Source organism: Akanthomyces muscarius, chromosome 1 (genome assembly GCF_028009165.1).
Source record: "Akanthomyces muscarius strain Ve6 chromosome 1, whole genome shotgun sequence".
Taxonomy (NCBI): Eukaryota; Fungi; Ascomycota; class Sordariomycetes; order Hypocreales; family Cordycipitaceae; genus Akanthomyces; species Akanthomyces muscarius.
Genome location: NC_079241.1, coordinates 1,160,990 through 1,175,476, shown reverse-complemented (window position 1 = coordinate 1,175,476; position 14,487 = coordinate 1,160,990). Strand labels below are relative to the sequence as shown.

The 14,487-nt window shown below is 56.1% G+C and overlaps 5 protein-coding genes across 8 annotated transcripts; 2 read left to right on the top strand and 3 right to left on the bottom strand.

Annotated features, from left to right (window-relative positions):
* Positions 1-1,651: 1,651 nt before the first annotated feature.
* LMH87_005329 (uncharacterized protein) lies at positions 1,652-2,227 on the bottom strand (the record flags this gene model as incomplete). The annotated part of the gene is made up of 2 exons (XM_056203028.1): positions 1,652-1,856; positions 1,914-2,227. 2 exons carry the CDS (start codon positions 2,225-2,227, stop codon positions 1,652-1,654), a joined length of 519 nt encoding a protein of 172 aa, XP_056058527.1.
* A 677-nt stretch (positions 2,228-2,904) lies between these two features.
* Positions 2,905-4,073, bottom strand: LMH87_005328 (uncharacterized protein; the record flags this gene model as incomplete). 2 transcript variants are annotated; one of them, XM_056203026.1, is made up of 2 exons in its annotated part: positions 2,905-3,196; positions 3,328-4,073. In XM_056203026.1, 2 exons carry the CDS (start codon positions 4,071-4,073, stop codon positions 2,905-2,907), a joined length of 1,038 nt encoding a protein of 345 aa, XP_056058525.1. The 2 variants fall into 2 exon arrangements, with proteins under 2 accessions (XP_056058525.1, XP_056058526.1); XM_056203027.1 differs by having other exon boundaries at positions 2,905-3,166.
* An 850-nt stretch (positions 4,074-4,923) lies between these two features.
* LMH87_005327 (uncharacterized protein) lies at positions 4,924-6,525 on the top strand (the record flags this gene model as incomplete). Of its 2 annotated transcripts, XM_056203024.1 has the most annotated exons (2): positions 4,924-5,901; positions 5,964-5,972. In XM_056203024.1, 2 exons carry the CDS (start codon positions 4,924-4,926, stop codon positions 5,970-5,972), a joined length of 987 nt encoding a protein of 328 aa, XP_056058524.1. The 2 variants fall into 2 exon arrangements, with proteins under 2 accessions (XP_056058524.1, XP_056058523.1); XM_056203025.1 differs by having other exon boundaries at positions 4,924-6,525.
* Positions 6,526-6,659: 134 nt separating this feature from the next.
* Positions 6,660-7,369, bottom strand: LMH87_005326 (uncharacterized protein; the record flags this gene model as incomplete). The annotated part of the gene is made up of 3 exons (XM_056203023.1): positions 6,660-6,910; positions 7,001-7,054; positions 7,204-7,369. The coding sequence occupies 3 exons, from the start codon at positions 7,367-7,369 to the stop codon at positions 6,660-6,662; spliced, it is 471 nt and encodes a 156-aa protein (XP_056058522.1).
* Positions 7,370-12,271: 4,902 nt separating this feature from the next.
* On the top strand, positions 12,272-14,226 carry LMH87_005325 (uncharacterized protein; the record flags this gene model as incomplete). 2 transcript variants are annotated; one of them, XM_056203021.1, is made up of 3 exons in its annotated part: positions 12,272-12,467; positions 12,671-14,041; positions 14,105-14,226. In XM_056203021.1, 3 exons carry the CDS (start codon positions 12,272-12,274, stop codon positions 14,224-14,226), a joined length of 1,689 nt encoding a protein of 562 aa, XP_056058520.1. The 2 variants fall into 2 exon arrangements, with proteins under 2 accessions (XP_056058520.1, XP_056058521.1); XM_056203022.1 differs by having other exon boundaries at positions 12,662-14,041.
* Positions 14,227-14,487: the final 261 nt, after the last annotated feature.

The following is a 14,487-nucleotide window of genomic DNA, read 5'->3' as shown; positions in this document are numbered from 1 at the left end:
AGAAAAAGAAAGAGGATAACCGAATGGATGCCGAGTGGGCGGTGGGCAGAAGGGAAAGCCCTTTTTTTGGAGCGCTGGGCCGGGGGGAGTGGAGGAGGAGGGCCGGTTGTCCCAAGTCCATGACCAGCAACTGGATAGAGGCGTGGAGGGAGAGGGCAGAAGCAATAAGCCGCAGGCATGCCACTAGCAGGGGGATGACGGGGCTAAGAAGAACCAAACAGCGGCCAAACAGAGGGCGAGATGGCTGATAAAATCCACTGAAACCCCGAGGTGACGAAAGCTTGTCGGGAATAACGACAGAGTGTGTCCGGTGGTGCTGCGGCACGGCTATTCGTCAGCCCAGGCCGCCTCTGTGTGTCTGGCATCTTCCTCACCGGCAACTGGCTCGCCAGCTGGCGGGTGGACCTTTGAAGCAATTTGACTCCCAAACGGACACTCTCCGTCTCTCCCCATCCTGTCCCATCCTGCTCCTCTGGCTCCTCCAGTCCTCCAAGGCTCTGATCCTCTTACCAGTATGTCTCTCTCGTCTTCCCCCTTGCTCGTCATCAAGGAGATGGGTTGGCTCTGCCACGCCAAATCACGACAGGCCGGCCGGCCCTCGCCCCGGATACCGAAAAGTCTGCCATTGACCAGTCTACAGATCAGCATCGCCTGTCGCTACCTTGTCTCAGCCTCTCAGACTGGGGGCGAGACGAACGACGGCTGTTTTCTCTTTGTATCTTAGGGTTATTTTGATCTTTATTTTCATTTTTATTTTCGCGCGGCTCTGGCGGGCACGCCCTATTTTTCACCATGCCGTGTTTGGGTGTGCCGATCTTGTCCTCAAAGGATACCTGAGTGCGCTCATGATGAGGCCCCCCGTTCTAGGCCGCGGTGAGAAGGGGGACCACGATGATAATAAGCAAATCGAGTCATTTCGCGAATGCAGTAGGCCCCGCCCTCATGACAAGAAAGCCAACTTGGAGCTAGTGATTATTGCATGGTCTTGGCTTCGACGCCGAGTGGTCTGGGCCCCCTCCGGAAATAATAAGAGACATTTTTTTCCCTCTCTTTCTCCCATGCCCTCTCTGTCAATTCTTTCCACGCAACCATCTTGCCAAGTTGAAAGAACAAAAAAATTCATCACTCGGCGTAACGAGTGAACCCATCCTCCAACCGATGCACAGGTATACCTCCAACAACTCACCGACAATACTACCCAGCACACCGTTACCTTTAGCAGAAAGTAAGTTGCGACATCTGTCTCCCGCCGCAAGTGCCGCGTTCCACCCCGCCGTCTGTTATTCCCGACTGTGCCCATGCCAAGGAATCCAGCGGGCTGGGATTAATGTCTTTTAGCCCGCCCACCCTGGTCTCATGCAGACGAGCCGCCAAATCACAGCTCGCCTCTGACCACTCTCAGCCAGCCACGGCTGATGAAAATAAATTAACTTTGCGAAATTCGGCTGAGCCCAATGGCTCATGTGCATCCCCGCTTCTCTTATCTTACAGCCGGATATCTCGCTCACTTGTGATGGTGGCCGGTCTTTCGGCCTCGGCGATGAAAAATGTCGCACTTGGGCTGCCGCCTTCAGAGAGCATCACAAACATATGCAGTGCTTCTTTTTCTTTTTTCTTCTCGCCAATTAGCACCATCATCAGCCCACCAAGACTAGTAGGTCCAGTCTCGCTCAGCCACTCCAGACAACGAGCCAAGTCTCGAATCGCCTGGCAACTCCACAGGCTCTACATTGATCGCGGCGTGATCATTGTACTGCTTGGGTCGGTTGCTGTCCAGCTCTTTGACTGGCCCCTCGCTTTGCAGCTCGGCAATGGGGTTTGCGCCTGGGTCAAGCTCGGCAGCGTCGCCATGGCCTCTGCCCGCGTCAGAGTTACGATGTGTCTTTGTAAGAATGTGCTTGCGCCGAAAGTACATTACGCGCACGGCCGCCAGAACTGCACAAATGGCCGCTGCGGCGCCAACGACAATGCCGGCTATTTTCCCCGCTGGCATGTCGCCCGTTGTCTTGTTCTCCGCTTCGGAAGGCGTCGGTGGTGCCGAGGAGCTCTCAGTCTCCCCCGTAGATCTCGACGTTGCCGATTCCGACGTGCTTGTCGGGATCGTAGTAGGCGGCGGCGGGTGGGTAAACTGGCCGTTGACATCTCCACTGCGCCACCGAATCTCGAATGCGGGAGCAGAGAGCGCAATGTCATTGTACAGCGACGTGGCGTATCTCTGGTCGGCCATCTTGTCGTTGCACTCGTAGCCACTTGCACGCACACAACAAATTTAGCTGGAACCCCCATGTTCGCCATCTCTTGTCGGAGGAGGGGGAAGCACGTTTTGCTTACACTGGCACACACCGCACGGCGGTTTCGTCCTTGCTGATTGGCCACGGCGCCGCCGCCGTCTGCGTGCACAGCGCCACGTAGCCAATGAAGCAGACGCCAGGTGAATAATATCCCCCGTTCCGCCACAGATCGAGCCCGCCGGGGACGCTGCAGCGGTCAAAGTCTGCCGTCAGCACCGGCGCGGGGCAGGCCAGTGGCTGCGTGGTCATGGGCATGGCGTGAGCCGTGGTCGATGCGCGCGCCATCAACGTCATGGACATTTGATGGGTGCAAGTTTCTGTCAACTCTGATATGCAGTGGGCGTTCCCAAATCAAGCTGCATCATCCCCAGTTGGAGTTTTCAATGCTGTTTGCTTGTGTCAGCGAAAGTTTGCTCGAGTCAATCGCGTCCTCCCAACGCGGGAGTGTCGCTTTATAAATCAAGTCAAGCGCTGGTGTAACCAGCCATGGAGCTTGTCCACTGCTGCATCGCGGATCACCTAATTTCGTCAACACTGCGTGTGTAACCTCGTCGAGTCATGAACTGTATGCTATATTCTATTATCTTTGTCTATTTCTTTGCATTCCCACTCGTTAGTCTACATCATCCGCACTCGTCTCATGATGCGGCACGCCAAACTCATCCCGTGCCCGTTTCAGCGCCGCCTCCTCGTCGTGGTCGTGCTCATTGTCCGTCTCCGGCTTCTTCTTGTCCGTCGCCACTTGCGCGCCGCCCGCCGTGTGCTGCTGCGCGCCCTCCCTAAGCGTGCCGTCCTCGTTGAGGTCCTCACGGAGAAACAGGCTGAAGACAACCACGAGGTAGACGTCCCCGGTTGCTTTGTTCCGGAGGACATATCTAAGTTGGTGTGAGCGCCTGTCGGAGGACCTGCAGAAAAGAAAACGGAATGGTTACTATGCAGGGGAAGAAGAAGAAATGCACGATGATGAGGTTTGAAGGAGGGCTCACTTGAGCGCTGAAAGAGAGCGAAAAGGTGCAAACAGTCGTACATCACTCACCGAAGTGCTTGGCCGTCCCAGTAGTTGGCGATGCTCAGCTGAAAGCCCGGCAGCCGCAGCGCCAAGTTGGCAAAGTCCAGGTACGGATTGAAAAAGTCCAGGCCGTACGTCTTGCCGTACTCAAACACAAACTTGTCCTTGTTGGCGTCGTTGAGCGCCCACTTCATGCGCGCCTTGCCCGTGTCCGGCAGTCCCAGCTCCTGACGCGTCGCCTCCTCGCCACCCTCCTCGAACCACAGCCCGCCCTTGTCCGCATCATGCTTTCCCGCACCCATTTCCAAGACGTTGAAGCTGCTGAGCGCGGGTCCGTACAGGTGCGGCTTGTCGGCGTAGGCGTCGCCGTCGAGGCCCGGGTCGATCCACCACTTCACGATGCGCATGGCCGTGTTGAAGCCCGGCGGCAGCTTGTCGCGGATGGGGCGATCAAAGTCGTTGCCAAACTGGAGGTGCGCACCGCTGATGCCTTGCTCTGGAGAGGATGAGGCGGGGGGAGGCTTCGGGGTGAAGCGAAAGGAGATGCTGTACTGGTCCTGGTTGGCGGCGTGCGGCTCGGCGGAAAAGTAGGCCGAGGTGGACGGCGAGCCCGGCGGCAGGCCCTGGTAGCCCTGGATGCGCACGTTGAGCTCAATGTCGGCGTGCGGGGTGGCGATGCTGACGGTGTCGGGCTTGTTGACGGGCACCTGGACGTGCTTGGCCTCGTCGTAGTCGCCGCCGGCGGTGATGCGCAGAATGTACTTGTCCGCCATGGTTGAAAGGCCAAGCTTGTTTTTCCTTGTCTTCTGGGGGGTTGAATGTTTGGGCGGGCGAAGTCCACTCAAAATTGGAAAAGAATGTCGTGTATGCGTAAATTTGAGAGGTTTAAAAAGCTCGCGCGGTTCAGCTACGGTTGGACAATGACGTTGGGGCTTTCTTCAACAAACGTCATGGAGATGAAGCTTTGTAGCGCCAAAGCGGGTAAAAACGGGGGGCAGCGATCTTTGAGCCTACCCTGCACCGTGATGCATCAACGAGTTTACTTGTCAAGGGGCGCCTATGAGGCGTACTATTTCTCCTTTTCATGTTTTTGGACTTGGCTCCATTTGCAGATATTGCTGCTTTTTCTTCCCAGATTTCTATTTCAGTAATAGTGGTGGCTAGGTTTGAGGCATTTTTACCTAGTCAGGTGCGTGTGAGCCGAGCTGCAATGTTTTTGGCAAGTCGAATTGGGTAAGCTGTCATTTGCCTACTTCACCTTGAAATAAGGGTTCCCATGAAAATAAAAATAAAAAAGAGTCAAACTGGCAATGCAAAACCGAAATATTGACAAAATACAGATAATGAACAATTGGCATATGTAGTCTCCGCTTGTCTGTTGGCTGCCGGGGCAGGACCTGCCGATCATACGGGACCCCCTGGGTGACGCGCCACTCATTTCAATCTCATCACAACATCGCACAGCAACATCATTTCATACTACAAAATAGCCTTGCACAGAGGGTTTTATTGCCTTTGACTATCATAAGTAGACTTGTTCATAACTCAACGAGACTCCACATCAGATGCCCAAAACCAAATCATCGACTGTGCGCAGCTCTGCAAGCCAACCCACCCCATGCCATGATTGGCAACTCGCCGCCCGAATGGGCTCTCATACAAGTCTCCGTGATCATCTTCCGCTTCACGCCTCTCTTTTACCTGCTTCCTCTCCTCGCGCTCTCCGCGTACTCCATCTACGACCCCTTCGCGACGCCGCACCACACCGCCCAGGCCGTCCTCATCGGCCTTCTCCTCGCCGAGGCTGTCTTCTACGTTTTCCTCTACCGGCCACAACTGCGCGTCGCCGCCACTACGGAGGCCGTCTATCCCAAAGCCCTCACCAAGGCGGAGCGGCAGGCGCTCTTCCAGCAGTGTCTCGCGCACGCGCATGACACCGCGCTGTACCTGCGCGGGTGGTTTCTTAACGCGCCGCTCGATGACATCCGCCGGGACAATGTGCGCGAATTCCTGCTCTGGGCCTTTTTCGAGACCTCCGACGAGGACGCGGCGGCGGCGCATAACGCGGAGCTGGATGGGTACGTGGCCACGCTCGAGGATCGCATGGGGCGTCGCTTCGCGCCGGGCCGCGGCACCGCCCGGAGCCTGCGGCTGACACTGGAGCCCGTCACAACGGCGTACCGGAGCCTCGCGTGGTATGTGGTGATTGCGCTGGTGGATGGCGTTACGCATGCGTTTCTGCGCGCCCATGGGTTTCGCTTCTACGGCCGGAGCAGCGCCGCCGAGGTGCGCGCGACGTTTCCGCCGCGTCCGCAGGAGCTCTTTAGCACATACAAGTCGCCGGCGCCGGCGCTGGGATACTGGTACTACGGACCGAATAGCCAGCAGCAGCAGCAGCACCAGAACGCCAAGCCCCGGACGCGCGCTTCTGCGGCGGCCGAGCAGAAACAGGGACAACAGCTCCCGGTGGTATTTTTCCACGGCATCGGTGTCGGCCTGCTGACCTATCTCCGCTTCCTCTTTGATCTCGTCAAAGCCGCCAATGCGCAATCCGCACAGGACGGACCCGGAGTCCGCATCATCGCCGTGGAGATGCTGCCCGTGTCGTTTCGGCTCACGTCGCCGCCACTCGACAAGCGCGCCTTCCTCGCCGCCTTTGCCAGCATCCTTGACGCGCACGGCTGGGACGAATTTGCCATTGTCTCGCACTCGTACGGCTCCGTGCCGACGACGCACATCCTGACGGCCGACGGCGAGCACACGGCGCTCAGCCGCCGCGTCGAAGCCGCCACGCTCGTCGACCCCGTCACCATCATGCTGCAGCTGCCTCACGTGGCCTACAACTTTACCCGGCGGCGCCCGCGGACCGCGGCCGAGTGGCAGCTGTGGTACTTTGCCAGCGCAGACGTCGGCGTCGCCACGGTGCTGGGACGGCACTTTCACTGGCGGCAAAACATCATCTGGAAGGAGGACCTGCTGCGCCGGCCGGGGGGTGGGGGTCACCGGAGAGTCACCGTCAGCCTAGCGGCCAAGGACATCATTGTTAATGCACCAGCCGTGGCCGAGTACTTGCAGGAGCCCGAGGATGATGCGGCGGAGGGCGGGCAAGAGTCGAGAGTTGGGGTGCTGTGGTTCCCCGAACTTGATCACGCGCAGGTTTTTGACACGCCATCAGACTACAACAAGATTATAAAGTGCGTTCTAGCCGAGGGGAAAGAGGATTGACCTGTCACAATCAAGAGCCAGCTCATATGTGGACAACTCAGCGTCGTGTATAGATAAAGCCAGTACTTAGCGTGTATAGAAACGGGAATATGATATAACGCAAGCCCACAGCCTGAGCTGAAAGAAGAAAAGGCTTAGTCGCTGGATATGTCCGCAGCCACTTCATCACCTCCCCAATCCGTCAAGATGGCGCCGACGGGGCGCGAACCACTCTGTATCACCACCATGACCAGGTCGGTGTCTGTCTCGTTCCGGATCTGGTGCTCTGTCCAGGCCGGGACGAAAGCAAAGTCCCCGGCAGACAGAGGGTGACGTCGTAGTTCCTCTTCAAAGCTGTCATTCACAAGCAGGAGGCCGGTACCGGAGACAGCATATATGATGGCATCTGGAGACGATGGGTCAGAAAAGCTCAGCCGGGCGGCGTAGCATTAGGCCATGTTGGGATAGGGCGCAGCCGAGGCGCGACGAAACTTACCCTGTTCGCTGTTGTGGCGGACGGGCGTGCTAGACTGGGGTCGGGTTGTGAGAACTGCCAAAAATAGTTACACCTCGTGGTCTACCAGGGGGTTGGAAAGATGCGGTAGCATTTGGACTAAAAAAAGACCAGGGTAAAGCGCAAAAGAGTGGAAAACTGTGGTCTGATGCGTTGTGCGCGTGCGGAGGTGGTGTCGAGCTTACCAGAAGCACACATCTTGTCGCAGCGGTCGATGACCGCAGCCCGCCTTATCACAGGCCCCTCGACAGTTGGATGGGTCGGCTGGAGATCCTTGGCTGCTGTAACGTGGGTGGAGGCGGGCATGATCATGGGGAGAATCTCCGAGATGAACGGTATTAGTGACGCCATGGCGGAGGGCGTTCTGCTGGAGTAGAGTGGCCGACGGCGCGGAAGCGTAGGGTTGGGCTGTATATCTTGCGCAAAGCTCGGGTTGGTCAACTGCAAGCAAGTGTCATTCGTTTGCTTGCCAGTAGTGATTGAGAGGCACGTAGAGAACGGCGACAGGCAAGACCGGCAACAAGCTGAGGAGCTACTTGGCACGGGTCGATGTGTCCCTCCGGGTTGAACAGCCCAAGTGCGAGCCCGACTAGGAAGGTGAACCAGCAAGGCGGAAGCTTAGTCGAGCTACGACGCCACCCCCAGACTCTGGCTATCTGACAAGATAAGAACAGCGCCCGTGTGAGGTGCGCGCGCGGCGGCAGGCGAAGTCGGGTAGCAGTGCTGAGACCAGAGAGTAGGCCGATCAATGACGCCAGGGGCACTAGTGGTGGTGTTGGTTGGATGGTTGTGGGGAGGGCGCGCGAGTGAGTGGTGCATGATGTTGGGAGGAGCAGTCAGCGGCGGGCCTCGAGAAGCGAAAGAGGAGCCGGTAGCCGGCGAATTAGGTCGGCGACAGTATTGACATGGATATCTGCGTGAACTAAGCGTAGAGATCATCGCAGAAGCCAGCTCATCACACAGCAGAAGTCGTCTGTGATACGAGACGGGCGTAGATCAGGTTTCGAGCTTGCCGGCCAAAAAGGCATGACGACAACGACGACAGGCTATTCCTCCGACAACGCCAGGGCAATGCAGCCAGGCTTCGCCAGTGGCGCCGGACACGGCGCTGCAGTGCAATAAGTCTAGGGCGGTCCAGCTCCTTGCTCAGCCAGTGATGTTGTGTTGCGGCAGCCAGGGTACGGCGTAGTTTAGATTGTTGATTAGTGGATGATGGCTGGCAACGCTGGCGGTGTTTGTTGGCGCCATGTTATTCGACAGCAGCAATGATGTGCTCGAGAGAGGGCGCGCCTCTTTGTTTCGTTCCGTTTCAGCCTGCTAGAGACAAGGGACCGGCAATATTCGGTGGACAGGATGGGATGGAGAAAATGATGGGCGTTCGGAATAGGTAGGTTGGTAGGATGAAGATGACTATCATTTCTGGGGGCCAAGTGCCAGAGGATGGTGGATGTGCAAGGAGCGGCGAGCAGCTGGCAGGCAACTGGCAGCTGGCAAGTGCCCAAATGCACCACAAACGGACAAGATACGACGGACAACAATTGTGATTTTATTAGCTACCCACGGAAATGTCGTAATTAGCCAATTGTTCATCACATGTACCTCATTGACCAATCCAGCAGCACATATTTAGAGATGCCAAGACAACTGTAACCCCGGCTTATTATCTATTCACAAGACTTGCCTTGCAAACCGCCACAGGGCCAGGGACCACAGGGAAAACCACCAACATTCCCAGCCTCCCCCCCCCCAAACTAAATCCTCCCCGGGTGCGGAGTACAGCGCCTGCGGAGCCGTGTCGCACCCACGAATGCGACTTCGGACTGCACCACCGCTGCCTGCATTAGGCACATATCAGTAACTACTGGTACCTAGGTACAGATAGTTGATAGTTAGCTATCTATTCGCAGACTTTCTTGAGGTGCCAAGCCACCATAAAGCGCCATCTGACCGGGTCAGCAGCTCGTCGCAACTGCCCCGGACCTGCCGCTGCAATGCTGAATTGGAAATTGAAAAACATCATCACTTTCCTCTCCTGTCAACCCTGGTCCGCTGGGGCTCAACGTTACTTGCGGCGTTTTACCAGTTTTGTTAGGTGGCAGACCCCGGTGGGCGCAGCACAGGCTGCTCGAAACTTGCACATGCTGCTTTGGCGCGCGACCTTGGTGGCTAATATTGAGCAGGTTGCAATACTAGTGTCACCTTGGCCTGGGCATGACAGGACGATTCACCTATGCACACCGACAGACAGCCCATGCGCACTTCTCGACCAATTGATCTGTTCCACCGTACAACAGACCTCGGCCGAGCCTCATCAACCAAGGCACTTTTGTGAGGCTCCATGCCGCAAGTGTATAGCTCTCGCAAGGTAGCTAGTTTTACAACTAATGCCAAGGGCCTTTTGTCCCCCGACTTCAAGGCTTAGACCCAGAATAGCAGTTGGACTGAGAAGCTTGCTTACAGCGAGTCGCCAGTGCAGTACTTTTGCAAGCCGCCGTCTACTCGTCCCGCCCCCAACCGCATCCTTAGCAGGTGATAGGCCGGCCAAGCAATGCCAATTGCATCAGACCAGGTCCGGGAGAGCGAGTTCTGGTTCGTGGAAAACCTTGTCGACTGGCTGCTCGTCCAGAGCGGCCACCTCCGCTAGGATGCAAGCTGGACCAGACCGGCGCGGCGCATCATTCTTTTCCAGTCAGTCAGTGCCAGCGCGGGCTTCGCTAGCTTACTTGGCTGTCCCCTGCATCATTAGCTGGTATTTCTATTCCAAGGCTGCTCGCTCCGGCGGCCTGAACGACATGGTTTGGTGGTGTGGGAGCCCTAGTGCAAGATCCCCTCCCGAACAGGAAGCTGCTTGGTCTAATAATAGACTCACGCAGAAGGCATAATACCACCTTTTCTGCACCAACTGGGATGCTTTGGATTTCATGCACCCAGCAGCCCGAGCCGAGCAGCCGCTAGCTCTAATTACTGCTTAGAGTAGCACCGTCCTGCTGCTTCCTTGTTGACAGTCACTGTCCATAGCTGCTCCATCTCCAAAGCCTAGCGCCGGCTGCAGAACGGGGAGCTCGTGCAATTGTCCGCCCCAGGTAACAGGGATATTCAAACCCAGAAGGGTGAGAGCGAACCACCAGCTGACCCGGACGCGGCACGTCGCAACCGACCGGGGGGGTTCTTTGCCCCTGCTTTGGATGGAGACGGCAAACTGGACAAGTTGAGCAGAGACCAGCCCACCAAACCATAATAGCCCACTGCTATAACAAGTATATTGGAGCTGCGAGGGCCGAGATGACGGGCTGCAAGTCAATGGGAAATTCGCCAACGGAGCGTTGTCGGCACCGGACAAAGCCTTTCCACGGTCGAGACTAGTGTAACGCTAAGTCAAGTCTGCTCCGTAGTGTATAGGCAAGGCTGGTGGTCGACTGAATGCTTAGTAGCCTCCAAAGCTCCGTGTTAACTTGACTCGCAAGGTGGCAGGTCCGCGACCGAGCCCTTTGACATAGTGGCGGCACGCCAGTCGAGAGAGGAACAATGGCCCGAGTGGCCCGCCTTGTCGTGAAGCTGGCTTCTTCGAGAGTGGATAACAGCCTGGTGGGGGCTCTATCGCGACCATTCCATTGTCGTCACGAAGAGGCGTGGGCATATGCATCCGGCTTAGTTGCTAGAGAGCTCGGAGGGGTTGAGGGAAAAGAACGACGTAATCAAAGAATTTGAAGAAATCGAACAATGGATTGCGATACACGACAAAATGGCCCGACGGCTAGACTGCAGCAATGCGGTGTCGGGGAAGACGGCGTGTAACCAACGGCCAAGACATCATCGCATGCAACTAACTAGCTGGCATTTTCCTAGCAGCATGAGTCAGCAAGACGTGTATTTCAAATTGTTCAAGAGCTGGCGGCAGCTTAAGTGGTCCGAGGCACTCGCAAGGGTGACTGCAGTTTCTTGCCCAGTTTTTCTGTACCGCTGAATGCTGATGGGCAAAAACTGCGACAGGTTTGAACAGAGTGCAAACACACCAAAAAGCACGCACCAGCTTCGGTTCCACCCCCATCTTCACCTGCCCTCTGTCGCAGCCAGCTAACGTTAGCTTCCTCGCCGGCCACCCATCTCTTTACCAAGTAGCCTCGCCAGATGCATTGACCAGGCACACCAACAGACGATAGATTTTTTAATGCCGCTTCTCTTCTTGCCAGCCCATGTATCGTCTCTTGCTACTTCGGCCCTTTTTGCCATGGCTTTTTAATCTCTAACTAGCGGCCCGGCTCTGTTGCGCTTGGCTGGAATCCTTTTTCGCTGCTCGGCGCGCCATCCTGATTCTGCCCCAACACGTCAAAAGACGGACTCCCGCCCGTGTTGCAAATTCGAATACAGCTTGCAGATCTCGCAGGGGACAGTACTCCTACTAATCGGCCATCGTTCATCGCCGTTGCGGCTACTTTCTCCCTTGGCACCTCCACCGCATAAAACACCACGGCCAGGCTAGCAAACACACAGACACAACCACAACCACAGCGAGCCACAGAGCTCTCTCGTGTGTCAGCAGCCGCCTTCTATCTGCTTCATTCAATCTCAGACCTGCCAAAATATCCTTGCAGCTGGGCCGCTCATCTTGCTTCCCAGGTCGCCGCCAAGCTAGATCGCGGCCAGCACAGACACGGCACGAGATACTACGCAAACCACGCCTCAATCTCGTCCAGCCAGCAGCGCATCCCAGCACCACAAGAGCCACTATACCCATCGGCACCGCATGCCGCTTCCGCGTCCTGCATTGCATGCGCCTTCACGGTTGCGCTGTCTTCTTTCGCGCCGCTTCATCTGGCCCCGTGTTGCTCGCATCTCGCATTCTGCATCCTTCAGCAGGGCATCTTGATCCCTCCGCCATCTCGCCACAAATAGCTGCTGTCCAGAATAGCCTCTCTAGCTGCCCGCTGTATAGGCGTTGCGCTTGTTTCTGCAGCTCCAGCACGCCGCTTTATTGCACCCCCTCCGCAGTGCCATCCAACGCATTTTAGCAAGCCTCGCATTATTACCTACCGCCTGCTCCACTGAAACACCCATAGCAGCTGCAGCTGAGGACTTGCTGCTTGCCATCGTGCTGTTTTGCGTTGACCCTTTCGGCCCGGGTTGGCTGGCGGTCCATGTTGCGGCCTGCAAAACGATTGATAAAGTGAGCTGCTCGCCAGGCACTCTTTACACCTACATCGCTTCGTTGCCGCCGAATTTGACCTCTCATCAGCCGCATGCCTGCAAGGGCCAATGCCGACTATGGATCACTCATCGCTGCCCTCCATCTGGGGTCGGCATGATGCCGAGGACGAAAGCGTTCTCGAATTTCTCAACCACATCCCCGACGAGACAGGAGCTTTGAAACGACGCAAACGACTCCCTACCGATTCACCCAGCCCTCCAGGGTTCACGAAATCCAATGGTCGCTGGCTTGACCCTCTAAAAGGTGAGCCTCATTCTATCAGACCCTGGTACTGATATGTCTGCATCTGATATCGGTCGGCTGCACGGCCCAGCTTTTGCTGCCGCCCTTGCAAGTACCGCAGATGCATTCAAAAGTTCCTTGCAAATGTCTGAGTCTATTTAATAGAGGCAGAGGCCTCTCAAACAATCATCTTTGCTGACACGGGGCAATGTAAGAAAATTTAGACGACTTGCTCAATCGATTACCTAGTGATGCGCCCCTGCACACACGGCGGGGGACCACCATGGAGCCGCATGAGAAGCAAAATGTGACACCACTTTTGAACTTACCTGCAGAGCTCCTGCATGCAGTGCTGTCTTACCTTGCCCCGTTCGATCTACTGAACGTCACAGCAACTTGCCGGACCCTCCGCGAATATGCCGTGTCCGAGCTACACTGGCACCGCTGCATCCAGCGTAACGTACCAGGCGTCTGGCTCTCGACACCCGGCCCATGCAAAACCTATCGCGAATTATACTCTGCACTCGACCGACTATGGTTTCTACCGCGATACAAAATATGGTTCAGCGACCGCGACCTCATGGGCAAGCTTATCCTCGCTCGATACGATCAACGCAGGGGCTGCATTGAAGCGTTTCAGCTTCTCGCCGTCAGTCGCAGAGACTCCTACGATCATTGGCCCGCAGACAAGGAAGTGATTATCCATGGATTTGAGCCAAAGGTCAACCTACATCTTGACAAACCAGTTCTCCAGTTCAAAGTGCACAAGGAAGGCAAAGCAGAACGACAATTTCGCAGTCGCCCCGGCGCTAACCGATTTGCCGACGAGATGCCTATGACGTTGGACGACCGTCTGGCGGGCATGTACAGCAACTTTATGCTGACGCGACCACTTGATCCGGAAGAGGCGGACAAGAGCCTCTCCAGCGAATACCCTTACCACCACATCTGGCCGCCACCAGCCATCCCGGCTCGACACCATGTCGCCGGCATTGAATCCGGCCAAGCCGTTGTGCAGACATCCACTTATGACAGGCCCAGACGCCGCTGCGAAGTGTCAGATCAGACCTTCCGAATTCGGCAATGGATGGAGCTCAGCGGAGCACCGCCGCCGCCGCTGCCCTGGGCTGCTGCACCTTTACCTAACAGCAACGGCGCTGAGGCTCCCATTGGAGTGCATATCGGTGAGGAAATCGTTACATACTCCACCTTAGATCCCACGCTATACACACCGACGGCTACGAAACCGTGGCGTGGGATCTGGGTTGGCGACTACAGTGGCCACGGCTGCGAATTTCTATTGGTGAACCAGCCGGACGATCCTCCAGCCACCGATCTTGACCTTGGCCTGGAGCGACGTGACACTGAGACTGAAGATGAGTGGCAAAAGAGGAGACTGAACGCCCGGGTCTACAGAGGTCGACTAGAGGCGATCAAGCTGACAGGCGACCCAAATATACCTCGCGGCGAATATACATTTGTGGCTGATGACCTTGGCCCTGCCGGCTATGTGGGCGATGCCCAGGACGAGTTGTTTGCTGGAGCTCGCATAGTGAGAAGTAAAGGGCATGTGGCTGCAGCCGGGTTCCATCGGGGTACGTATTGGGCACCGCAATAAACCGAGGATATGCGCACTAGGGCTAACGAAATTTTCACAGACAAGTTTATTGAAAGCCAGCTTATACTATTATCTCCTAACCGGCTGGCGCAGTACTGGGTTGGGTTTGGACACATAAGCTTTTTCGAACGTGTACATATTGACGAATTAATCAAGACATGAGGTGATGCATCACCCGGGAGTTGTCTCTCCACTTTCTTATTGTTTTGATTTCAGGCGAACCTTTCCTTTTCTGGATTCTGCGGGAATTTGTGAATAGTGCATTGTATGGCGCAAATCATGGGCAAGAGAGCAGCACATGTCGAGTTTACACAATTATTCATACTATCCCTGCGTGGCTTACACCAACGCCACGCACATTTTTTATACCAACGTACTTGAACAAATTATGTCTTGAATGCTACGCTATACAAATATCCAAAT